At 45.3% G+C, this 26,761-nt stretch overlaps 1 protein-coding gene across 1 annotated transcript in view; it reads left to right on the top strand.

The window, feature by feature from the left end:
- Positions 1–826: 826 nt before the first annotated feature.
- The window catches only part of PRIMA1 (proline rich membrane anchor 1), a 46,378-nt gene continuing 20,443 nt past the window's right edge, over positions 827–26,761 (top strand). Inside the window, exons 1-2 of the mRNA XM_058807633.1 lie at positions 827–919; positions 7,081–7,231. Of these exons, the coding sequence (XP_058663616.1) occupies positions 827–919; positions 7,081–7,231 (244 nt within the window). The remainder of the gene's footprint in view (positions 920–7,080; positions 7,232–26,761) is intronic.

The following is a 26,761-nucleotide window of genomic DNA, read 5'->3' as shown; positions in this document are numbered from 1 at the left end:
ACCGACGACCACCAACCCCAAAACCTCCTGGCCGCAGTTCGGGGCTCCTCCAGGACGGGGGTGCCGGTCCATCCCGCGCCTCCCCGGGCTGGGTCCCGCTCCCGGCGGCGGGGAGGGCGCGGGGCGGGTGCGGCGCTCCCGGGGCCGCAGGTCCCCGAGCCCCGCCGGGGCTCAGCGGGGGCAGCTCCGCCGGGAGGAGCCCGGGCGGGGAGGGAGAGACGAGGGGAGCCGTGCGCGGAAGGGACTGCCTCGATGGGCTTGAAAAATCACTGCAGCAGCGGCGGCGGGCTGGTGGGAGATGCGATGCCCGGGCTGCGCGGCCGCGCCGCTCTCCCCGCCTCTCCCCTCCGGCTCCGGCCCTGGCCCCCGCCTTGGCTCTTTTTTCTTCGCCTGGCTCCAAACTTTTCCCGCTCCCCTCCCGTGAGAGCGGGAGCCCCGAGCTCAGCGGTGAGCGCCGGCCGGGAAGCCCCCGGCACGGAGAGGCTGCCGGCGGCGACAGCCGGAGCATCCCGGGGAGGGGAAGCCGGCGGGGCGGGCGGGGAGGGAGGCGGGCAGGGCGGGGGTGGAGGCGCGTCTCCCTGCTGAGGGAGCCGGGACTTGCAGGGTTCTGGGTTTTCCCGACCACTCTTTCCCCTCCCCACCCGCCCATCTCCCTGCCTCCCTCCCCCCCTCCTTCCCTCCCGCCTTCCCTCCCTCCCCTCTAGAATTAAAGTTGGGACAGTCGCGCTCCGGGGATGGGTGCGAGCCAACGCCTCTGCTGCCGGCTCGCTCTGCTCCCTTCCCAGGTCGCCCGGAGCCCGCGCCCCCGCCCGCCCGCCCAGGAGGGATGCTGCTCCGGCAGCTGCTGGGGCTGCTCCGCTGCTGCTGGCCCTCCCTGCTGCTGCACTGTGCCCTCCACCCGCTCTGGGGGTCCCTCCAGGTAGGGCCGCCCGAGCCCGCTCGCAACTGCGGGGCGCGGGGGCGGCGGGGCCGGGGCGGGGGAAACGCGGGGGCGCGGGCAGAGCCCCTTCGGCACCCCCGGCAATGCCGGGAGGAGGCCGTGGCGGGGCGGTGGTCGCGCAGGCGGCCCCACAGCCGGGAGAGCCGCTGCTGTCCCCGGAGAGGGCCCCCCTTGCCGGTGCTGCGGGACGGGCGGCCGTGCCAGCCCCGGAGCGCTGAACTCGGTCCGAGAGCGCTCGCTCCCAGCAGGATGGAGTTGAGTTTCTTCGGCGCGCCGGCGGTCGGAGGGCTGGGGAGCGCATTTTGCTGTGGGTGGCAAGATGCACGGGAAGAGGCAGCGGCGGAGCGGAGCCCCGGCGGCCGTGCCTTGCCGCGGGGTTTCGGTATTGATTGCGAATTGAATGGAGGGTTTTCTGGGTAAAGGGCTGAATCAGCTTTTGCCAACTCCGACGCCGTGGTGTTGTGTGACCTTGATTGTAATGTGGGTGGCCAGCAAGAGAGACTGGGAGAAATTGGTGCACAGTGAGGGAGAGCACCCATCCAGTTTGGAGAATCAGGACAGCAGCAAAGCTCATCTCAAATGCATCACTTCGATATTTCAAAGTTTATTTATAATATAAGTCTTCAGAGAAGTGATTGATGAGCCAGCCAAGTGCCGTTCAAGAACAGACCAATTACAGTTTCTTTCTTGGAAAAACAAAGTGGAGACTCCACATCTTTTACTCCCTTATCTAAACTTATGACTCCCAAGAGATTAGAGAGATGTTGTTTGTTTTAGCATCTTGTCTCTTGCCATGAATGACAAAGAGGATTTGTGCTCCTTGTGGATTAAGATGAACAGAAATACAACAAAAACAACCTTTAAAGCAATGTCCTGTCATAAAAATTACTGCCAGCACTACCTTCCTGCTGTCCTCCTCTAGTATTTAGATAGCTAATCTTAAGTTAAACTATAGCTGAATTTCTCAGGGAAGCACAGTTGTGTGAGAAGAGATGCCTCCTGCAACCTCTCCCCATCAGTCAATTGAGCAGAGAAAAAAACCTCAGATAAACATATTTCTGGCAAACTACTCACATGATCTAAAACGATTTTTCTAAAACAATTTATAAAAATTGAAACAGGCTCTGAGAAATACAAAAGCCAAGGAGCTCACCAGCCTTTCCATGCAATAATTTGGAATTTGGATGAATGACCCATCATCAACTGTGCTTGTGCTATTGCCTGCTGTTCTGTGGAAGAACAAACACTAAGCCTGCTTTTTTCCAGTTTTCCCAAACCTAGGCTCCCGCCAGCAGATTCCAATGGGGAGGGCAGGTGCGGAATGCTCGCTGGCATGCCAGCCTTCCATCCTTCCTGTGACTGAAATTCCTTCATGGTTGAACCCCTCCCATGGTTCCCTTCCCCGTGTTGAGTCATAATCCTTGCCCTTATCTTCTCACAAGCCATTCTCTCCTTGACTAATTCTGTGCTGTTGCATCGTTGCTCCCCTGCCCTACTCCATCTCTAGCAGCAGGCGTGTTGTGTTTGTTTTCTCACATCCCCCAGCCCCTCTGCACACATTTGTCCCCACAATGACTTAGTGTGGCATAGCCTTCCCTCCCACCTCGGCTTTTCCTCTTTAGGCCCTGCCTTGAGACACTTAAAAGAATCAGTCAGATGCTAATCAAAGGAGAAACATTTGTCTTACTAAAACCAAAACCAAAACAAACCCACAATCTTTTCTTATTAGCGTGGTAGCCAGTTCTGTGACCAGAGGGAAGGGATGATTCTGTCAGAGGCTTTTGACATAATTTTAAAAAGTGCAGAAAGAGTCATGATAAATAACAGGGACACATTTTTTCTGGTTTTGTAAACATGGATCTGGATTAACTGATGTGAATTGCACAGAGCTGTCCTGGGATTTATGCAGCAGTGGTGAGATCTCATCTCATCTCTGTAGACTGCTACGAAGAGACAAAGCTCTTGCTACATCAGCAGGCTTTTAGAGGTCTCTGTGCCTTCAGTCAACTGCACTTTTCTGTTAAAGCTTTCCTCCTTTTACCTGATTAAAAAAAGTCACAAGAAGGCCACCCTCCAGGGACTGTATTAATCCTCTTTTCCCATCCCACTGTAGAACATGCTTGTGGACTGCTGCAACCCCATGGGACTCTACTGAAATACTAAACAGTTCTGACCACATGCAGATTTATTCTTCCATGGCATGCAAAACAGGACTAGGATCACTGTTTCTAAAAGAAATCGTGGATTAAAGAGAAATATTCCACAGGCATAAACTTCAGACACAGAGACTGCAAAAGGAAACCACCAGTTACCACTTTCTGTTTGTTCTTCCCTGGACATTTGTGGATCAGATTTTCATTTCCATAAATATTTTAAAACATTTGTTCTTTTTGCAAAACACGTTCACATCAAATGCACAAATCCCTAAAGTCAACTCTATGTATTTTCAGAGCAGGGGAAAAATGCATCAGCTTGAAGTCCAGGCAGCATATGCCTAGACTGGCCAACTGCTCCGTGTGCTAAGAAAGCCTCGTGCCAAGCAAGCAACCAAGTTTCAGATAGGCCAAGAGAAGGTGTTCATGGCACCTCCAGCAGCAGAGGAATGGCTGGGAGAGCTAGGGAGCAAGCCCTGGGGATCCATCTCAGAGTGATCCCTTGCCAAGGCAACCCCTGTGCCACACACTGCCTGGCAGCCTGCTGGAATTCCAGTTACACCTTACCTGCAAAGCTCTTCCAAAGCCATTCTGGGGCCGTGGGAGAGTCTGCCAGAGCAAATAAGCAGTAAAGTGTGAGGCCAGATTAATTTCGTTGACCTGGCCATAGAAAAGTGTGGCTCTTTCAAAACACTTTTCCTCCCACATGCTGTAAAGGCAAGTTACCTTGAATTGCAAGCAGTAAGAAAGAAAGAATGGAGTATTATTTCATCGTCTCCTGACAGAGCAAGATTGTTCCCTAAAGCATATTTTCTAGTGATTTTTTCTGCTTACCTTTAGAAGACACAAGTAATAGCCTTCATTTCTTTCATAAGAAGACTAATAGACATCAACAAGGGGATTTTTTTTTTCCTTGAAAAGGAGCCAAATGCCTTCCTTTTTTTCCTGATTCTATCTTGCTACTGTTATCTGCTGCTTTATATTACTGTTACTATTCTGTCCTCTTGCTGCATTCCTTGACTATTTCTCTCCTCCCTGAGGCCCTCAACCTCAATTTGTGTATTTCCTTTTCTTGGCAGATTTCAACCAACTTAAAATATCTTTGTTTTTAAAACAAAGCCTTTAAGACAAACCCATCAAGGTAATATTTATGGTCCTACTTCTATCTTCTAACAACCACACATTTCACCCAGTGACAGGAGAAGGGAAACAAATAGGTGATAAAGCCCATGCTTTTAAATGTCAGTTCTTTCCTGACTATTTAAAAATGATCATGGGAAATTTTTATAGAGGTTCAGGCTAAAGTATTGAGAAATAAAGCAACTTTTCCTTTTTTTTTCTTTTCTTGTTTTTTTGTTTTTTGTTTTTTTTTTTTTCTCTAAAATAATAGTTTTAAAGTAGAGAGGAGTAGGAGTAGCAAGTGACGGGCCATGATAGCGTTAATCTTGTCTGAAAAGTAATTGAGAAAATTATCCACTATTTTCTGAGGACACTCTATTAGCAGCCTAAAGGAGGAGAGCCTCCAGGGATTTAAAAGTAGTCAATAGCTCTAAAAAAAGACAGAGCAAGCCTTTGCTTCTGCTTGATATTAAGTTAGAGCAGTAAGTCAACGTAGCTTTGCCATACCAGCAGTCTTCAAACTTACATATGCAAAGCTGCTTCTGATCTGCAAAGGAAACTGGCTCCAAGTCTGCTCAGGGTTATTCTTCCCTGTGTCCATCTTCTCCCATCTCAGTGTCCCCTGCATGACTGCACTGAGCTCTCAGGATTCGATAACCCAGGGCCCAGGCTGTAGCTAGGAGTGAATAGCTGCTTCCTAATCAGCTGCCAGCGCCACTGGGGAGGTGTTGCCCACCTCCTTCTGTCAGCACAGTAAATTTGTCACACCTGTTGAACAAGGAGGGACCCCAGCTATGCCCCCACACTGCAGGGAAGGACACTTCTCCCACAGGGCTGTTCCTGGGAGCATGCCTGGAACCCCAGCCCTCATGTGAGCAGTGCTGGAAGAGCTGAAGCAGCATGGAGGATATTCTGCTGCCTGGGATCACTTACTTTAAAAACAAATAAACCTTCTTAGCTGACAGATTTATTACTAGTCATGAGGGATTACACAGCCAAGTTGCTTTGATTCATTAGTGTTCAGAGTTTGTGTAAGTTCCTGGAAGCTGTCTGGGATAATCTTTAACCATCCTCTTACTGTTACCTGATGGTGAAGGGGAAAGTTGGAAAGCACTTGTGCTGAATTTGTTTTTCCCTATGTTTGGTAATAGATTTAGACAAGCTGTTTAAAGAACTGAGCCTTCTGCCTTATGCTGTGCTGAGCTGTCCTTCCAACTTAGCTACACGTAGCCTTTTCTATTCTTTGCTCCCTCCCTATAATATTTAATCAACAAAGCCCTACCTCCATTTCCCTGAGGCCAGAGTAATGCGTCTTTCTGCATTTAGAAACCTCCTACGCATGTGAGCACGTCCTTTGTGCAGTGATGCTGTTTTAATTAGCCACGTCTCTCTTTTTGGCCAGAAATACATGAAACAATGTGTACAGCTTTCCTGCAGGGCAGGGCAGCCCCCTTGGTGCTCAGCTGTGGGCAGTGGAGCAGGCATGCTGGCCATGCTGGGGGCCAGGGTTGGAAGGGGAGAGGAGACAGACGGTGTGCCCAGAGCTGGCAGGGGCAGGGAAACAAAACTTGGGCAGCAGAGGGAAGTGGGGAGAAGGCAACCCTGGGTGACCCTGCCAGAGAGGCATGAGAAGCCTGCCTAAAACAGATCAGAGAGCATGGCATGAGACATCCTCTTTGTAGTGACCAACGTGTTGTGGAAAAAAGATAATTAAAGAAGGTGATGTTAGGCCAAAACTATTAGGACAATAACCTGCCTGAGACCAAACTTGACAAGAAAATATGCTAGCATAACTGTCCTTAGCTTCAGCAGGACACCAGTCTGTCCCAGGCAGTCTCCTAATGCTTACATTCAAAGTGCTTGTTAGATAACATGCTTGTTAATCTTTTAGGCTTTGCTTTGTCTCTTCGAAATTGTATCCTGTATAAGTCATTCAGAAAGAGCTGGCTTAGAGACCTCTGAAGTTAACACCTCTCAGAAGCTTCTGTGATGCTCAGCAAATTTCCTTTTCATTGGGGACTGACTCCATTTTGTAGCATTACATTTTACCAAATTTTACTGAATATTCCTTGAATCCCTAGTTAGGTAAATATTTCTATGATAAGAAAAATATGCTGTTAATAAATAGTCCTTGTCGTGACTAGATCAAGCTACTGAATATATTGTATACCAGTACTGGTATCAAATCATTGCTCATGGCCAAGTGATGCTTATGCTTGGGTTCTGCAATGCCTCATCTTCACTTTTATTATTAACCAACACTGCATCTCACAGGAGGCTACAATGTGGCATTTCCATTTAAACCATGTCATTGCTGTGGTCCATGGATGATTAAAATGCGGGTGGCCTCCCCACTTGGCAGGAAGTGAAACACCCCGTGGAATGCTCTCTGAACTTCCAAGTGAGGCTGGCAAAGCAGAGGAGGGATGTCCTCTGGCTCTCAGTTCTGCCTTAAGGAAAATGAACATAATCCTGACCCTAACTGTCTTGTAATTTTTATTAGCTCTCTTTGGCTTGCAGCAATGACCCTGTGAATAATGCATGCTGCTAGATGGCTTTCCTAAGGAAAGAAGGCTTATGCAATCGTATTGTCTGCCACTGCCTGCCTTCTCCTTAGCCCATAATAACTCAGAAACCAGCTGGCCAATCTCAACCAAATTTGACTGAGGGAAAGAGTTCTTGAAGAGATTGTGTTAAATAAAAGAAATATTAAAAATGTGGACCATGTAGGGAGGGGGCATCTTAGGAGCTATAGCTCAGTTCTCGCTACAGGTTTGAGGTGCCTGCCACTCAGGTACTCAAGCCTAAAAAACACGTTCATCAGTTTTCACTCTTCTGCTGCTCATGCAATGACTTGTTTCTTCACAGATCACTCAGGGTGAACCCCAGAAGTCATGCTCCAAGCCTGTAGCAGAGAAATTTACAGAGACCTGCCAGGAAATTTGCCAGTGCAGGCCACCTCCTCTGTTACCACCGCCTCCTCCACCTCCACCGCCCCCGAGGTTGCTGGCGGTGCCAAGTAAGTAGCTGCTGATGCTGCTGGGGTGTGCTGAAGGAGGGCAAAGCACGGGGACACCTGGACAGACAGCAGAAGTGATGTGGGAAAGGGCACAGCTAGCTCATTTGTCATTTTCCACTTAGCAAATGGAAGAAGAAATGTTCTCAGTAGAGATGGAGATCTGTTTTCTGATAAATGAATAATGCTTAACTTTTGGAGGAAAGCCAGAGAAATTCCCTCCTTTCATTGTGTTAGATATGATTCCCTGGTTTTACATGGTTCCCTAATCCCCTAGCCCTGGGAAATGCATTCCTGCAGAGACACAGTGCTGTGCTGCCCCCTCAGTGTCATGACCCCTTTTTTGCCAGGTGAGCAGCTTGAAGGTCTGGGTGCTCCAAGGCAAATTAATTTATAAGCACACAAAAATCCAAACACTCTGTCTAGACCATTCAGTATGTTTGGCTGTTGTCAAGACACTGGGGCACTACAGTTTACCATAGCAGTGACTCAGGCTCACTGGTTTTAAATTGATTACAACTGTTACAAAAATAGGAGGCATGTCAGGAGTCAATGGCAAGTGAGCAGCTTTCCCACTAATGCACATGCAGGCTAAGACTCATCTCTTTCTCTTCATACAAGTCAGTGTTCCCAAGCCTTACTCAGTGCATCCAAGCTCCTCCTTATTTCCAGCCATACGTCCCCATGCCCAGCACACCTGGTGCCTTCAGTTCCTGCTGGCTAGCTCTGCAGCTGCTTTCCACATCAGTATTCCTGTGATCCCTGGCATACAGATAATTTCTGGAGAGTGACATCTGTCCCCATGGTCCCTGCACTGTGGGAGAGACCTTCCTGGTTCTACTGCACCCACTGGGTTCAGGGAGTTTGGTGTTCCAGTAAATCTCCTTAATGCTTTTGCATTTTCATAAATTCGTCTCTCCCTGTAAGGCTGCCTATTAATTCTTCTCCCTGCTTATGTAAACTCTCCTGGGAGCAGTGTTGCAAAGTGTATCCAGTATCCTCAGCACTTCCCCCAGGGAAAAATAAATCATTAGGTATCATCATCTGGCTGTTTGTCTTTATCAGTGGCATCTCCAGATGTGCAGAAGACATGAAGAAGGCTTCTGCACAGCTTGTAGTCAGGCAGAGGACAGGTAGAATTTTTCAGTGACTTTTCTGCCAGGAGCATGCTTTGTACTTGTGCTACACTGCAGAAAATTAAGGCAAAGAAAAGCCAACAGTGAAACACTTGGGAAAGGAAGTACAAAGACAGCTGGGAAAGCAGAGAGGGATAGTTTTTAGAGCAGGAAAAACCTCTTTCAATGTTCAGGAAAATGTCATGGGCAGTAATATGGAAAATTACCTTGATCTTTGCATCACAGCCAGAAAATAAAGTACTTTGTCACTCTCTTTTCTTGTGCCTGGGGTGCCCTGTTACCCTGAGGGGGATGAGATGTGGCAGTGTTGGCACAGGGACCAGCCCTGCTGACCAGCTGTACTGGGAAGGGAGCACCACTGCCAGGCTGCTTCCCCTCCATCAGGCAGATGCTCTGAGTGCATGGATTTGTCCCCTGTCAAGTGGGAAGTAAATCATGTCAGAAAAAAAGAAGTCTGTCACACATTGCAGAAAGAAGAACAAGAAATCTAATGGGCTTGTGACTGGGATAGCCTGATGCTTTCTCAGGCTGGATTGCCAGGTGCTAACACAGTTCTAAAAATGAGCTATATAAATCCAGATGACTAATACTTAAGCAAGTGGCTTCATTTCAAATACAATGAAAAAAAGAGATTACACATTTCTTTCACTGGTAAGCTTTAGAGTAGCAATCAAGTGTCTCATCTTGAATGATGCTTTCATTATCATCAGCTGTCTAGGCACTGTGATTTAGTCCATGTGTACAGCAATCCACTTCCTTGGGAGAAACAACAAGCCTTGTGGTTAAATATTGATGTTATAGACACTGCTTTTAAATGGTATTCAGAGGAGAGGAAAGTAAAGAGCCAAAAGGTATTGTGAAGTGGTTGATGCTAGATTTGCACTTTGAACTTGCTAAGTGAATGAAGTTTAGTACTGGAAAGACATCTGCAAAAAAGCAGCAGTCCAGGAGCTGCAAGATTTTTACCCTTACAAGGTGCAGTGTGTGTGTGTCATGAGGTACTACATAAAAATGCTGGAATTGCTTTCAGAGCTTTGTGAGCCACAAAAGGCTGCAGTCTGCTAGGTACTGTCCTTAAAAGCTCCCTCTGCAATCAAACTGAATGTTGCTGGAGATTTAGATCAACTCTAAAGCAGCTACCATGGTTTGGGCTGGATGGTTAAAGCCAAGAGATGCAAAAATCCTGTCTCTCCAGTCACTACAGACACTGACAGCTCAGTTTTCTGCTGTATGAAGCATCTAGTGCTCTTTGACATGGCCTCAAGCTGCTGTTGTGGAAAATCAGAGAACCTCTCTATTAGTCTCACCTGATTGTTTTACAAACCCTACTTGGTTTGTATGGGATGACACTGCATAACTGTTTGTGAGCAACTGAATCACTCCCTGAAAGGCTTTTATTGTGCTGTGAGGACTTTTAGGAACAATTATAGTACATTTAGTGTCTCTTTACACACTTCAGTATTGACAGGTTGATCCAGCAACAAATCTTTAGTTCTGCTTCCTGCAGATAGATTTATACAAAATCTATTAGATGCAGAGAGTCCTAGAATTCACATATAATAGCTGGAAAATGCTGTGTTTACTCTGAGGGGAAATAACCTAATTCCCTCTGGAGAAAATGAGTAGAATCACACAGCTTAGCAGGCAGTCTAAAACCACAAGCAGTGTTAGGAGCACCAGCTTGCCCTGTTTTAGGAGACACCTCCCTGTTAGAGTTGGGTACTTAAATTAAGAACGTGTGGGGAGTGTTTCAGCACATCCTGAGGAGGCACTGAATAAATGAATGAAACCACATGACTATGGGAAATTAAATTGAGTGCTTTTTTCCTCCTTCAGGGATGACCCCAGGTCTCCTTTCCCCACATTTTTAACTCCTTCACATGGACCACTTGCATTTATGGTGCCCCATCCAACCCCTGATCTTGCCTTCACTGCCTCTGCTCTGCAGCCAATTCCATCACGGCAGCACAACCCTGTGCTTCCTCCTGGGAATCCATCTGCCTTACAGTATCCAGATGAGAGCTGCCATCAGCCATGCTGGGTCTCTCAGTATTGCTGGTTCACCTGCACCTTTTCCTGCAAAGCGGGACACATGGGCTTTGACTTCCCTGAGCTTCATTTCAGGTGTAGTTTCTTGTCATCCCATTGAGATGCTGCTGTCTGTTTTGATACAGATGTGTACCTTACCCAGAGGCTGAGGAGAGGGACTCCAGCCCATGTTAGGAGTGCCTGGGATGGTGGGGACTGTGTGATGGTGGGGACTGTCAGGACACACGGTCCCTGAGCCCGTGGCAGCTCCTGCAGACGGTTTGGCCATCGATGTTTCCGGAGTAACTTATGCAAGCAGCAGCCTGCTCTTTAACCCATGCCTAGAAAACTGCTCCTTGATGAAGTGAAGGGAAAGCTCATGAGGCTCTGAGGGGCCTAAGGCCAACTAAACTTAGATGCTGACAGCAAAGGAAGAAGGAACTTTCAATGAAATTGAGTGTGTTCCCTAGATATGTCTGTAATGACCTGAAGGCAATAGAGATGCTCAGAACCTGGCCTTTAATTAACTGTGTCTTTTTCTCTCCATCTGCTTTTCTCCTTGTCTCTGGATTTCAGCCAAGACTAAGACAAGGTGGATGGAATACTTGTTTAGGCAGCATTTCTAACCAGGCTTCACGGGCCCATGAGATTAAGCTAGTTCAAATGATGTTGACCCTTAAAAAGCTGAAAAACTGCTGTTGTCAACCCTTAAATACTCTGTGAGCATGCAGGTTTCTCCAGGGGCATTGCAAAGAAGAAAAGACTTTGTCTGGAAGTAAAAGCCAGGCTTTCAAAACAGGAAAGGGGGAAGGGGTTAGAGCTAGATATACACAGTAGTCAGTATCAGTTTTAACCTGTGTAAGGTCTTATGAAAAAAAAATATCAGAAGTGACTTCTTTAAAATGGTACAAGGAAGAGAAAGGATGTTCTTGCCTGTACCCCTCACTTGTTGGTGAGCAACATTTGCTGTCGCTGCTTTACCTTTCTCCCATATTGGACAAGGAGTCCGTGGTGTTGCCATCTGCTCTCTGGATGAAGGAAGTGTTCATTCAAACATTGCTTCAGTCAAAATTTAGAGGAGGAAGCTTGAGCTGAGTCTGGATACATGAACCAGTCTCTGGTGGTTGGATGCTGGCACATAGGTGCACAGTGAAGTCTTTACAGCTCCTGACCTTAGTGGAAGTTTGCCCTGAGCTGTCAGCTGAGATCAAGCACAATCATGTCAGTGCAAGGCCAAAGTGAATGACATCACTGCAGAGGACTCTAATCTCCATGCAGTAATTGTATCATTTTGTTTTTCAGAGTGAAATCTTTATCTCTGGAGACAGAGCATCTAATTAACTAATTATTTGGACTGGTGAAAATGCCAAAATAAAAATGACCAGCGACAAGAAGGGTGAAACCTTTTGGCAGCTGTATAAGCTCAGATGTACAGCCTCATTTCAGAAAGCCTGTAGGATCCCTTTAGTACAAGTAGGAAAGATAAGGGCATTCAGATCTTTTGGGACAGATTGTAGATTCATGAAATGGTGCAGGTTAAAAAGGACTGTAAAGATCATCTAGTTTCCCCCTCCTGCCATGGGTAGTGATACCTTCCCCTAGACCAGGTTCTTCAAAGTCCCATCCAAATAGGCCTTGAACACTTCCAGGGATGGGGAAGTGCTCCTTGAACACTTCTGGACAACCTGTTCCAGTACCTCACCACCCACACAGTAAAGAATTTATTCCTAACATCTAATCTAAATTTATGATCTTCCAGTTTAAATCCATTACCCCTTGTCCTTGCCATACCTGCCATTGTAAAATGTCCCTCTCCACATTTTTTGTAGGCTCTCTTCAGGTGCTGAATGCTGCTATAAGGTCTCCCTGGAGTTTTCTTCAGCTCTCTCAGCCTCATAGAAGGACCTCTAAGGTCTCATAGAAAAGGTTCTCCAGCCCTCTGATCGTCTTCATGCCCCCCTCTTGGAGTGAGTCCACATCCTCCTTATGCTGTGCCCAGAGCTGATCTTGGTACTGCAGATGGGCTCTCATGAGAGTGGAGTAGAGGCGAGAATCCCCTCCTTTGACCTGATGGTCATGTTTCTGTTGATGCACCCAGGACACACTTGGCTTTCTGGGCTGTGAGCACACATTGCCAGGTCATGTCAAACATCTTGTCCACCAGCACCCCAAAGTCTTTCACCTTAGGGCTGCTCTTAGTGTGTTCTCTTCACAGATTTTGTTTGTACTCAGGATGGCCCCAACATGGGTGGAGGACCTTCTTGAACTTCACGAGGCTTGCACAGGCCCACTGCTCAAGCCTCTCAAGGTCCCTCTGAATGTCACCCCTTCCCTCTGGATGTCATCCCTTCCCTCTGGATGGCATCTGCTCCCTCTGGGTGGCATCCATCCCCTCCATCATGCTGAGTGAATGATACGTCTTGGTGTCATCAGCAAACTTGCTGATGATGTTCTCAATCCCACTGTCTGTGTTGCTGACACAGATATTAAACAGCACCAGTCCTAATACCATCCCCTGAGGAATGCCTCTCATCTCTGGGCTGTCACAATGTGTGTATATTAGACAGGAATCTGAAGAACAGGAATAGTCTGTAACTTCTTAAACTTTGTGTGTGTTACTTCAAGTAAAGAAATTTTTCAGATGTCTTGCTAATTGTTAAAATAGCCTTTCAGAACAAAAACTTGTTATAGAAATAAACATTGCAGGCTCTAGGACATAAAAGAATAAGAAATGGGTTTTCCTTGGGATTTTCTTGGTCCTAAATCCTGATGGTAGAAATGCACAGGTGATCCAATGTGGATTCAAAGAATGAGTTTGAACCTTTTGCTCAATACTGTCTCCATGTTGCTATTCCAGCAGGAAAACTGAGCCTGGTCCTGATGTTCACCAGTGCTTTTCTTGTACTTGGATGCTGATGTGTTTGCCTACTCAGTGCCTAGAGAACTTTTGTCTTTGGCAGAGGTCTGATTATCCCCCAGGAGTGGAGGGGAAGCTGTGATTCCAAAATGAATTGAAACCTTCCTGGAGGCCACGATTCAAATTTGAGATGCCCAATGGTCAGCTTGGCTCAGTCTGATGTAGGCTGCTGCAACAGGAGCTGAGCACCTCAGAGAGCTCTCAGTTTGTTTCCCTTTGGTTAAGCCTTTCATCTTGTGAGGGCTCTCTATCTTTACAAGCACCCACTGCAAAGCTGCTGGCACTAAGTGCTCAGCTGGCAGGACCACCCTTCACCTACTGCCCTTCTGCCTGAAAGACTTGTTCATCTTTGAGATGTTTGGACATATTAGAGGAATCTTGGGTGGATTTCTCCCAAGTGATGCCCAAAGGAATTGTTAGCAAACAGGCAGGGCTGGGTTTGTTTTAGAATAGAAGACATTTCCCTCCATCCTGCGTACAATATAGTGACTACCAAACCTGAACAGCAGAGAACTACAAAGCCCCAAAATGGCAGGGGACACGTTGTCTCCTGCATGAAGACATTTACAGTAGTGACTGCTACTGTGAGAGCAAGTCTGGTCTAGACAGTGACTTTTTTTAAATGCAGACAGAATGCTGAAACAGGGAAGCCCTTCCAGTTTTGGTAACACAGCTGTCATGCTGTGAATTGCCGTCTTGTGTGAGAGCATTGTTCATAATTTACAAAGCAAAACCAAAATTCAATTCTTGTCATCTCCCACATAGACTTTTGTGTTACTGGAGGAATGTGACTCCCAGAACTAGCTGTAGGATTTGGAGACTTTCAAATCTAAATTGAACTCTGAGCCCACAGCCTGGAGCCATGGAGGATGGCAGAGGTAGAGCCTAGTCCAGGTCCCCATCATGTTGTTTTCACATCACAGATGCTGCCTTGACTCTTAGCACAGCAAACCAAATCATTAAGCATCCAAGACTGGATTAAGCAGAATTCACCCATCTAAATCAGAAATGCAGTGATTGAATTTTCTGCCTTAAATTGCAGGCACTTGATTTTGTCACCAAATACATATAGAATTCAATCCTGCCTTTTTTTTTTCCAGTAAGCATAGTTATTTCTGCTGTAGGAATAAAAGTTACAAGGCCTCACCTCTGAGTCAAAATGAGAAAATTATTTATGGTGAGGATATTTCTTAAGCAGCAATCAAATACAAATTTTGAAATAGTTTGAGCATCTAAGATGTTACATTAAGTCTGAAGAGCAGGATTAGTGATTAGAAAGCAGGTAAGACTGGAAAGGTTCATACTAATACTTTCATTATAGGATTCTGCTGTCACTCTTTCACCTAACATCTCCTCATATTGAGTTGTAAAATCTCTTTCTGTTTGAGACACTGGTAAGACCAGATGGTCAGTCACAGCTTCCAGTGCTTTCCTATTTCAGAGTTTTTCATCACAATAAATTCTGAAATGTTTTGCCAAATCTAATTGTTATTTAGGCAAGTGATGAATATCTCCCCTGCTCTGGGACCTTGCATATTTGTTTTGAATTTTTCATACAGTAATAAATTGATATAATGGAAAAATCCTCTCTCTTGAAAATGCATTTGAAGTATTTAAAAGTAAGAGCCTCAGGCCAGATTTTGCAGTGCACGAATCAGTGCGAGTTCTGTTGTCTATAGATTAAAAGCATTGTCTAATTTTTAAAAAGAACCATCACATATTAAACTGGTTCTGCAATAGAACAGTCCTTTCTACTCTGAGATGCACACTCCAACATCTCGATTTTTTTTTTTAAGCAGAAGGAGTTGGCTAAGCTGAAGACATTAATTCCTTCTGTGGATGGCAGTCCATTTGTACATGCCTACCATTCCACTGATTAAGAAGATAACAAATCTTCAGTGAAGTTACTGATGAGTCAGAGGCTGCTGATTTACAAGTAATTGTAGGTTCACCTGCTCCTGGCAGAAGGAGTTGTGCCTCATCTTGACAAGTCAGAAGTAAATGCTTAATTGGCACAAGCTGTTCCAGCAGGAAGGGCTAAGCAGCTGACCCTGCTAAAGCAGACCTGAAGAAATATGTTCTTGTAAGGGTTTTGTGCATTGTGTTGTTATGAACAGGATATAAAGGTGTTGCCCTGCCTGTGTAATTGCAGCTCAAGGGTGATATTTAAGTCAGTGTAGCAGGTCAAGGAAGCAGTAGTCTGGAAATTCGGGATGTTATCCCAAAGTGAGGACACAGTGTCCATTAATATAGTATGAATATCAGCTAATAACTGATGCTGCTGCCAAAATCTGTTATTAATAATTATGCAAGTTAATTTAACCCTTCCACTCATAAATCATATTGCATTATAAATACATAAATATAGCGACTAACGACTGTTTAAACTAATTATTTTATTATTTTGAAGTGTCTTTTAAATGGAGCTGATATTTCATCAGTTCATTGGTTGGAAATAATCTTAGACAAAGATCTGTTCCTTGAAAAATGCTGTTATTAAACTGGACTTCTACCAATGGAGCAGATTCTCTTGAATCATCCCTGGACATTTTCCTTTCCTTGTGAAAGTGATGCACATTTTTATTTCATAGCCATTATCAAAGGAAATGACCATCAGTGGAGTACAGGGAGGGTTTGGTTTAACTCTTGTTTCAGTCTGGCCAGGTGCAAGTTTTGGTAGGAAGTCATGGTCTGTGTAAAGCCTGGGGGCAGTGCAGTAGCAACCTGTAACCAATTTGCTTGCCTTTGTGGCTGAAAAGAAACCTGTGCCTTGTCTTTTAGCTTTCCAGGAGTTCCAAATATCCTGAGTGGTGATTGAGGACTTCATATGAGGGCATTTGGCAGGGTGAAATGCCCCGATCTGTTAATGTGATGTAATTGCCTCTTCAAGTGTTCTGTATTTTATGGAAACTGCATGAAAAATTATTAGTTGATAAATGTAATTTTACTTATATTAGAATTAAATTTACACCTGGTTTGGAAGGCCTTTCAGACTTCAGTTCCATTTTATTCTGGGTGAGTAATCAATTTAATTTCCTTTAAGTTGAATCTGAATACAATTTGGAAAAGGAACTTGAGAGCAGTAGGAATGGGAATTATTCATTGATCTTTTAAAGGACATTTTAAAGTGATGACTGTAACCCTTAAGTCCAGCAATAACTGAGTTATTGAAGGGATACCAGGAATAAACTACATAATATCAAATAGGAGGATTATGTTTATATAGATGCCATACATCAACAGAAGTATCAGCTACACAGTCAGCTGGCTGTTCCCTAAAACTTAGACATATGACTTGCAAAATGGCTTTCTTTGTAAAGTGAAAACTCTTTAAAGCCATCTGCACTTACCAATCTAAAGTATATGTCTGTTATAGTCACTCTCTTCATATAGTGGGGTGCCCAACAGGCAAACCATTTATTTTTTAGAGATGGACATAAACCAGTACCTTAGAAACTGTCCTATTAACACATTAAGAAAATATGCAGAGTATTTCCAAGTCTTCCGCAATCTGTTTTAGGAAATTCAGTCTGAGGTTGTTTTTGTCTCAGACTTCCCTGAAGGTGCTAATTTTGAGAAAGTGTCAGCATTAAGACGTGAGGTTTGTCTAATCTTTGCTATTACCCAGAGGTTCTCAAGCTCTTGAAAAAGCTGTTAAGGATCTACAAGTTAATGACTTAATACCAGTAGCACTGAATTTTATTCCCTTTGCATAGGTTGTGACTGATGGCACCACTCATGGGAATACTGTTGAACTCTAAGAAGTTGGGCAAATCTGGACTTTAATTCAATCTGTATATAAAACATTATACCAAGAAAATCTGTCATCTTTCTGTGAGATTGAATCTGCCAGCCCTGAGATGTCTCATTAATCATTTACTGGTGAAAGACTGGTCATCACTGTAAGAGTGTAGATTCCTGAAATCACATCTCAGCTGCCTGAATTTCAGCCACTCTCATCCCTTCTTGGATGGCGAGGTCTGTTCAGTGTAAGAGCTGAAAGACTGATAAGCTTTCTGAAGGCCAAGGGTGACATACTGTCACTCCTACAAAGGAGGCATCTTGCCCACCCTCCAGGGAATTGTGGAAAGAGTGTCCAGGACACTGCTTCTCCCTCTGCCACCAACCCGCTGGCAGGTCTCAACAGGGTCACCTACAATATCAGACACCCAGAGCTACCATATCTGAAACAGAGATAATGTTTTTGTCCTTGTAAACTTTGTATTTGAGACTAGTAGTGTCAAGCACTGAAGATTATTATTATTATTATTATTATTATTATTATTATTATTAGGCTCCAAAGTAATGGTGATTGTTGAGAATTGATCAGCTGTGCCCTGTCCCAAGGAATAGGAGGCTGTACCATCACACAGTGAGGGCTGTGCCAGGGCTGAGGAGCAGCACCTGCAGCCACGCCATCACCATGCAGTAATGAGGGGCTGGACATGAACCCACACTAAAATCCAGCACTTTGGCTTGTCTTATTACTCCTCTGCCAATGATGATACAGTTCCAGCAAAACCCTGAAAAGGAGAGTATATCAGCAGATAAGGGAATTAACAACCAGGGAAGGCTCACTCTGAGCTTACAGTGTCCATACAACTACCCCTACCACAGAACCTTAACAGGCTCACCAGAACCTGCCTTCATGGCACCTGTTGGGGCATGGATTTCACCCAAGGGTATCTGAGGCACAGTGGAAATAAGGGCTAGTTTTTTAAAGGCTTTTATCACCTAAAAATGCAGATAGATGCTGAATAAGCTCTCCAAGCCACTAAGCTCTCAGCAAGTATCTCAAGCCATGGTGCAATCCACCTTATTTTGGACTGGACAGCTCTTTACTGATGTTTACTGTTTACTAATCTGTTTACGGTTTACCAATCACTTCCTCACTGTGATCTGAGGTGAGTGGTGGCCATAAGGTCACAAGGGAGGATAAGGCAAGTTTTCTACTTTGTGTCTTTGCTCTTTGGCAGTTGCTTCCCCATGAGCTGCCCTCTGCAGTTGCACTGCACCACAAAGGAGCCTGTTTCTCCCAGAAATTCCTGGTACTGATGATAAGCCCATCTTCTGCCCTAAAACAGCCTCTGAAACAGCCTGAAAGCAAGACAGGTTGACTGGGAGAGAAGCTGTCTAGAAGACTCATTTCTTTTTATACCTATTTTACTGCAGTGGACCTGGGAGGTGGTATTGGCTGTGGGATTGAGGTGGGAAAATGCATGTCCTGTACCTAGTGAGTTCCAGTTTGGAAGCAACCCTTTATTTCTTTCACTGGTTCCTACTTTTGTTTGATGTTAAATAGCTCAGGGCACAGTGCCATAAGCCTGCAAGCAAAGATAGTCCTTTTCCCTGGCAGCTTGAAGAAGTCACTACATATCTAATTCCCAGAAGCAAACTTCTTCCTGCCTGTGTTGAAGTTATTCACAGAGTCACAGAATCATTTAGATTGGAAAAGACCTCTGAGATCATCAACTCCAACCTATGACCAGACACCACATTGTCAACCAGACCATGGCACTAAGAGCCACATCCAGTCTTTCCTTAAACACCTCCAGGGATGGTGACTCCACCACCTCCCTGGGCAGGCCATTCTGATGCCAAATCACATTTTTTTTAAAGAACTTCTTCCTAATGTGCAACCCAAACCTCCCTTTGTTCAGCTTAGGACTGTCCTCTTGTCCTATGGCTGGTTGCCTGAGAGAAGAGACTGACCCTCAGCTGGCTGCAATTCCTCTCAGGCAGTTGTAGAGAATAGTGAGGTCTCCTCTGAGCCTCCTTTTCTCCAGGCTAAACAACCCCAGATATCTGTGTGCATGTGTGTGTACTTGTTAATGGAAATAAGCCCAAGTGTGCTGAAAGGGCAGATTTAGCATGAAGGTCCAGTGTTTCCAGGCCTCTTTTTTTCTGGATGCTTTTTCACTTTCATCACTGTGACATGATGAGGTCACAGTTTGGCAGGACAAGCAGATTGTGTTCAGCACTGATCTTTCCTCACTGAAGATTTGCAAGTGCCCATAAAATGCCTGTGCACATCAGTTGCCACTGAAGGGCTAGAGTGTGTGTTTGTGCAATGAGATGGATGGTACTGGCACATCTCTCTGTCTCTCAGTGGTGCCTCTGTCCAAAAGAACTGAGAATTACTGTCTCCAGGTCAGTGCTGTGCTCTGCTGTTCTGTCACAGACCATGGCCTTGCTGCTGTGTTTCCTTGAATTGGTGGTTAAAAGGAAGGTCAGGTAATTACAGCTAGTTCTTGTGGAAATATAGATTAAGTACTTTTAAATGGGTACTTATAAGTCTGTTCTATGAAAGAACTGGGAAAGAAATAGCAGCAGTGCTGACATGCAGCCTTATGTTGCACATTTTGTCCCTACACCTTGCAACCATTTAGAAAGCTGGAGCTACTGTTCCCCTCCTGGAGAAGGAGAAACAAGGCTGGAGTGGAAATTGTCCCAAAATCACCCAGTGAGCAAGGCGGAGAACTGAGCCTGGAACCACCTCCTGAGGGGAATTTCTGTCTTCTGCAGTGACACGGTGCCTAAGTACAGAGAGGTTAAAGCCTGTATCATGAAATGCAGAAAATTGAACTTAAGGTTGTATATCTTCATAGCCAATTTAAAGCATCCTGGTTCTCAGAGTGCTAAGAACCTCTGGAAATCAGGTTACCTTCTAAAATAAATGCCAGGGTACTAATTTAACACCAAATGCTTTGGCACTTGTGACCTGTTTCTTAGATACCCACTAATCTGATCGACATCTCCTCCATTTCAGCAAACAGGCCACCAGGTCTGGCAGGGCTCACCTCAGTGCTGGCTCCATGGAGAAGCAGCACTTGGGGTTCCTGGGGGTGCCATGGGGACTCTCTCAGTGCTGCCCAGCCTGGCAGTGACCCAGGCTGTGGAGAGCAGAGGATGTGACCAAGTCCATGAGGCTCTCCCAAATGCCTTGTTGCTGCAAGGAGGAGGCTGCCTTGCAAGGCACAGGCTTCAGTTCTCATTTGCTTGGGACAGAGAGGGACAAGGTGTGATTCAGTCAGGGTAGAAACAATTCAGTCCTTCATGCTGAGAGAGAATCAGATGGGCAGTGAAAAGCAGCGTCTCATGGGGAGACTGCTGGTTAGAAAAACACCAGACAAAGTCAGATCAGAGGGCACTGGCTGATGTGAGCATGCATTGTGAAGATAAGTGCCAGAGCTCAGTATCAACACAGAAGCTAGCTATGATGTAATCTCCTTAAAAGCCTTTTTACCACAAGGTCTATAAATGCTACTGCTTCTCCAGATCATGCTTTAGAGAACAGATTCTCCCTCTGTGCTCTCTAACCCTGCTCCCCTCCAAAAGACCTCAGCAGCTGAAAGCATGTTTTGCCCCTGTTTGAGGAGTACCTCTGTTCTGGTGGGTCCCATCAGCTTCACCAACAACCTAATAGGATTAAGGCAGGCAGGTCTGGCCCTCAGCCTGTTAATCATTTGGAGCACAGACTTTCCCTTCCTACTTTGTTTGACAATCCCTTGATTGCTCTGCTCTATACATTGCCATATGTCCATATTTATGTAGAACTCTGAACTGTTCTCTAGTTTCCCTCTGCAATTGTACAAAACCAAGACAGGTTATCCCACAAGCTTAGTGTCAACCATTCCAGGGCATCCTGTGGGATCCTGCCATGTTTCTGACCTTAGGGCTTGGCTGCACTGAGCTGCTGGGCATGGTGTCACTGTGCTGGCTTGGGGCAGAGATCTGGCGCCTGCCTGGCAAGTCAGAAAGAGAGTTTGCTGTTTCCACTCTGTAATGTCATTTTAGCCAAATCAGTTGTTTGTGTTTACTCCCAAAGGAGAGGAAATACAATCCAGAGAGGAGGACTGGCCAGGAGTCAAAAGACATTTTGTTTTTCTGGCTTTCTCACTGAGCTGCAGTGAGTTTGCACAAGCCACTTTCCCACAATGTGCTTTACTTATGTCTGGCCAACCAATATTTTTACCTATTATTATTTTATTTTGATCCTAACAATATATTCATTTTCTGTAAGAATCCCAAATCTGCCAAGGAGAAGCACCTGCCTGACACCTACCAAGAAAACACAGTAACATGGAGCTTTAGTGAAATCTATTGCTAAACCCAAATCTAAATGTGTGCAGGTTCAATAACTCCTAAATCTTAGATCTGGAGCATCACACTTAACCTCCCCCAACCAGCTGCTCTCTTCCTTACTGACTATCCATGCTCAGTTTTTTTCACCTGCAGTTCCAGTTCTGTTTCTTGCAATAAGCCACACACTCCTCTTGTGCCTGTGACCTTCAGAAAATTCCTGCAGATCTACCCCTTTCCTTCACCTCCTGAATACTCCAGTCTCCATACCTAGGCACAAAACTGGGTGTGTTTCTTGTTTCAGAAGAGAAATGTTTTTAGAAAGGAGGATAAAACTCAGAAGATGAGGCAACTGAGAGTGTAGAATAACAGTATCTACAGTGTAAGAGCTGCGGGGGAGGGAATTTCTCCAGCATCATTCCCACACATGTTTTTATTATAGCAGAAGTTCCCGCTGCGTAGTGATTGCAGTATCCCCCTTAGAAGTGTAGTAGGAACATATGCACGGAGCAGCTGCATGATATAAACTTGTCTGCAACAAAGTGTGATAAACAGAAGTATCATCTGCTACAGGAATAGCTGATGTCTACCAGTGTTATTTAACCTAGCTACTCCAGGGAGGCCATAAATCAGTTTGGGCTTTGTGCCAAGCACACCGCTATTGCCTGGCTGCTCACCCAGCTGCTCATGGCACTCTGGAAATGGCCCTGGGCTTACAGGCAACAGGAAGGGCAGAAATCTGTAAGGGAGTGGAAAGAAACCAAACCAAACAGAGCTAGACAGGCCATTTCTCCATCAGTGTGGAGAATGCCAGTCCTTCCTTTGGCAAGCCTGTCTGTCCCTGCTCACCAGCCCGAGGGCTGCCTCACGTGAAGGTGAGCTCAGGGTTCCCTCTGGCCAAGCACAGCCCCAGGGCCTGTGCATTGGGCTGCCCTGAGGATGCAGGTCTTGTCTGCAGTAATGGCTTTCTGCCCCTGGAACACACACCAAGGTCACCCATTTCTTGGTCAGCCTCCTCTCCCCCATCCTCGCAGGAAATTTTCCACTTAAATCCAAGAGCGTGTAGGGGAACACATACTTTGCCTGTTCTCACAATGTGTTTTAGAATAACAGCTGAAGATCTATATTTGTATCAAGTCTAGCAGCACCACAAACTCCACTAGCAGGCTCTTTTAAAGGACTTGTTTTTCCCTTGCTGGCTGCCTCTGACTGTGAGCAGCCCTGGGTACAAGCAGCACGTTCCTTGTGCATGCATTATCCAACCACATCTGTAGCAGTCCCTACGTGATGAAATGCAGCAAACAGAGGGGATGCTTCAGCTGACACTGACTCACTGATCTCTCCCCAAGGCCCTGGGTTAGGTAACCAGCCTTGCTCCCAGAGAGCCCTCAGCCTCCAGGGCTCTGGAGACACTGATCCTGACCTTCAGCTACATTTCTCTTCTGAGCATCATCATGCAGATGCTGGGACAAGGTCCTCAGCTGGCACCAGTCTCACAGCTGAGTGGACTTCTGCTGGTTTACATCACTTGAGCCCTTGGACCTTTTTAATTAGCTGCCTAAGGCTTCATCCTATCATACAATGAAATTAATCAGCATTAAATTAGTCAGCACTCACTTTAGGGTGAATCTACACTGCTGGGGGGAGAGAAGGGCCTTATGCAAAAGTAGACAAGAGGCCTCAGGCTCAGGGCTGAAATCTGCTTTCTCAAAAAAGATATGAGCATGTGATGAGCATGTTTCTTGTGCATTACACAGTGCAATGCCTAGAGTAAATATCTGAGCCTTAGTGTCTGTGTAACTTCCTCTGCAGGGTTTTTCCTCACAGAACCCAAATTATTGCATATTAATCAGGGGATTAATTGAGCTCCTCTATTCCACAGGAGCTTGGATGAGATGCCTTGATGTGAAAAGACCCAAACTGTAACAAATTCAAAATCCTTCTCCATATTTAACCGGGAGTTCAGATTGGACTCTGGAGTGTCCTGGGAGTTTTTTTCATACACCTTGACATTTGAAATCACATTAAAACTTCTCCATGTTTTCTGGGCTTGTCCCTGCATTCCAGTGTGATAATGGCTGCAGGAACTAGTGTCTTCTCTGTCTTGTAAATGGGACATCAACATACAATTTACCTGAATATCAAAATAATAAATAAGAGTGAAGATGAGACTAGGGTCCAAACCCTGGTTTTGCCAGAAGATTAACAGGTCTCTAGAATATGTGACATACATAGAGATTGCTGAAAACACACTGCCTGCATCTTCCTTTTAATTTCCAACCAAGACTGATAAAACACTTGAGGGCCTTGGAATATGAGCTTGCCTTAAAAATAAAGTCCTATCCTGCTTCCTAGCATGCTAATTAAAAGTGCATGGCTGATTCAGGCAGCCTTACAATAGCAAGAGAAATGCTTCAGGCACAGAGATGGCAGGGTTTAGCCTGTTGTGAGTATACAATATTAAAAACAGGCAGATGTCTCATAAGGATGATTACTACAGCACTCTTGACCTTTCTGCAAGATAGGAATAAGAGCAAAAGAAAAACAATAATCAGTTTTATCTTGAAAGTGCTCTTCCTTTCTTTAGGCACGAAGTTGCTGTTGCAGGGTGGTGATGGGGGTCTCTGTCACCCTTCCCCATCACATCAGTGGACACTCAGCTGCTTGGGTTTCAGTGTGTGAGTGAATGGACACTCCACTGGAGACACCTCCCCAGGGTTACATGTGGGAGCACGGGTCACTGCCTCCCTTAGCTATTTTCCGGCTCAGCCCTGTGTTTGATTTTGTTTTGGTTTTTTTTTTCTTGCTTTGTTTTGCTTTATTCAGTTTTGTTTTTCTTTGCTTTGCAGAGCTGGCTGCTGTGGGATTGGCAGTGGGAAGGGGTGCCCTGGTGCAGGCTCCCTGCCTCAGCAGCACTGCCAAGAGCTGCTCAGGGCCACTAGCTCAGCGTGGCCCCCCTCAGAGAGCCCTTTCTGTCTCCTGACAGCCTTGGTTGTGTTGCTTGTTAATGTCCCAGCATGCCCATGCAAAGAGCAATTAGCCTAAACCCATATGGTAATGGAAAGTAATAACACTAATCAAAATAAATTATGGGAGCGCTAGATTTTGAAATTATGAGCTTTATAAACTACAGTCATGACCACTGAAGATAACCTGATGGTGTATCCAAGGATCCACAGTCCTGTTTCTAGATTCAGTCTCAGGCAGTACATGTATCACTTTTACAACACACACAAAACTATTTAATGCTTACCCCAGAAGATTAAAACAGCTTCATCACAGTTTTTTGTTGGAAGCTGAGAGCAATTTTGAGAATGACCACTGAGATCTGATCCAAAAAAAATCAGAGAACTTCTTGGGAATTTTATGGAAACATTCTTTCCAGTGATAGAACCTTTATTTTTGTGCCTAGACATTGAGGGAAACCCTCAATAGCTGAGCTAATCTTTTCTGGTATGCACATTTCTGACTATAGCCAGCTGTGTGCAGATACCTTCTAACATTAGAGTCAGAGCTGTGTCTTTATGCTGAGTCTTCAAAACAAATTTAGTCAAAAAAAAGCAGGTGTAAGATTTTTGTGATGCTGAACAGTTTGATCTGAAAGCACTCTTTTGTTAATTTGTTTTGAATAAGTTGGATCCATCTACCCACCACAGGGCTGAAATGGGTTTGTTTTCTCATTGTATTTATTTAGGCCTGGTGCCTTTGGGAGTAGGAGAAGGTGATAGTCCTCTCAAAGTAAACCTAACCAACATTTGTACTTCATAAATTTTAAGGCCAAGAGATAAAAGGCATTGTATTCATGTGGACTTTCCAGAGCCAGAGCATTTTCTTTACTTATTTAAGTCTTATACTGAGTCCAATCTCCTTAGCTGAATTTAGACTTCCTAAAGTAAAAATGAAAAGAGTACCTTAAACTAATTTTTTTTAAATACTCAACCAGAAATGATAGACTATGGTAATGACTAATTATCCTTAATTTTAATTACCCTATTTCTAATCTAAATATGTTTGTCTCCATTTGTAGTTGAATGCATTCCCGAGTCATTTGCAAACTGTATCAGTTTCATCACCCTATTTTGGGGGCTGAAGGGGGAGGTCACTGTTAAAAACCACATTCTTCCTGCAGTGACTTTCCATTTATAGTTAGATTTTGAGACATACTGGTTCTCTGGCTTTTAACTCAATTTATGTGTGCCACACTTACTCCGTGTGTAGCTTTATGGTTTCATAACCCCAGCATTGCAGAGCCTCCTCTGTGGCCAGGCTGGCCAGCCCTCAGCTCTCAGCAGCCCAGTGGGATGACAAAGGGACTTGTGGCACCCAGGGGTGTCCTCCACTCCCCAGGCACACCTCTGTGAGGGACAGCAGTCTGTGGCTTCCTTCTTTGCTCAAGGGAAAGGGCACAGTTTGGCTCTGAAATATACAGCTTTTGGGGTTTTATAATGGGTTTGAAAGGGGTGGTACAAACAAGGAGGCAACCAGGAGAATTGCTGTCCTGCACTTCATCAAAGGTGAGGACAATGAAACAAGTGGACACTGACAGTGTTATAGGTAGTGTGGGACATCCTCTGCTCAGTGTGTTTTGTAGTGATGTCAGTATCTCCTTGAGGAGCATTTGGGACATACATGCATACTTATCTTCTGCTCAGTGTGTTTTGTAGTGATGTAGGGGGATACAATATCAGTAAATAAAGGTAGTATAGAAAGTAATCTTACCCCTTGAAGAATTGCAGCTGAGCTAATTATTAAAGATTAGGAACAGGCCTGTTTTTAACAGGTCACAGCTGTAGCTAGTAAGAAGAGTGTTATAAAAGAGTGGATGGGTTGGTTGAGAGGAACTGGAGTCAGTTGGTTGCTGTGAGGATAAGGAAGAGGCAGTGCCTGGAGGAGCTACCCATGAGAAACATCAAGAAGGTATGAGACTCTAGTAATATGGAACCCTTGCAAAGTAATGACAATAGGACTCTTGCACTATGATGACAACAAATGGCTTATATTGTATCCCCCTACACAGTGATGTCAGTATCTCCCTGAGGAGTGTGTGGGATCTACATGTGTGCTCATCGTCTGCTCAGTGTGTTGTGTAGTGATGTCAGTATCTCCCTGAGGAGTGTTTGGGACCTGTGTGTGTGCTCTTTCAGGGAGTGCCTGTGAAATGCACTGCTACTCCATGCACAGTGCCAGAGGGTGCTGCAGGTGCCCTGACCTGGGCTAATTTCTCATCACTGAGAGCTCATTGACACCCGTGGGCTCAGCCCTTCTCCCCAGGTGCAGGTGATAAGCTGGGATCTGGTGGACAAGCACAAGGTGGAGAACCTCCCCAGCCCAAGGGAGTTGGGACATCAATGCCTCCCTGGCATCTAGAGC

This window comes from Ammospiza caudacuta, chromosome 6, assembly GCF_027887145.1.
Source record: "Ammospiza caudacuta isolate bAmmCau1 chromosome 6, bAmmCau1.pri, whole genome shotgun sequence".
Taxonomy (NCBI): domain Eukaryota; kingdom Metazoa; phylum Chordata; class Aves; order Passeriformes; family Passerellidae; genus Ammospiza; species Ammospiza caudacuta.
Note: the sequence above shows the minus strand (reverse complement) of the source record. Positions and strands in the feature narration are given on the sequence as shown.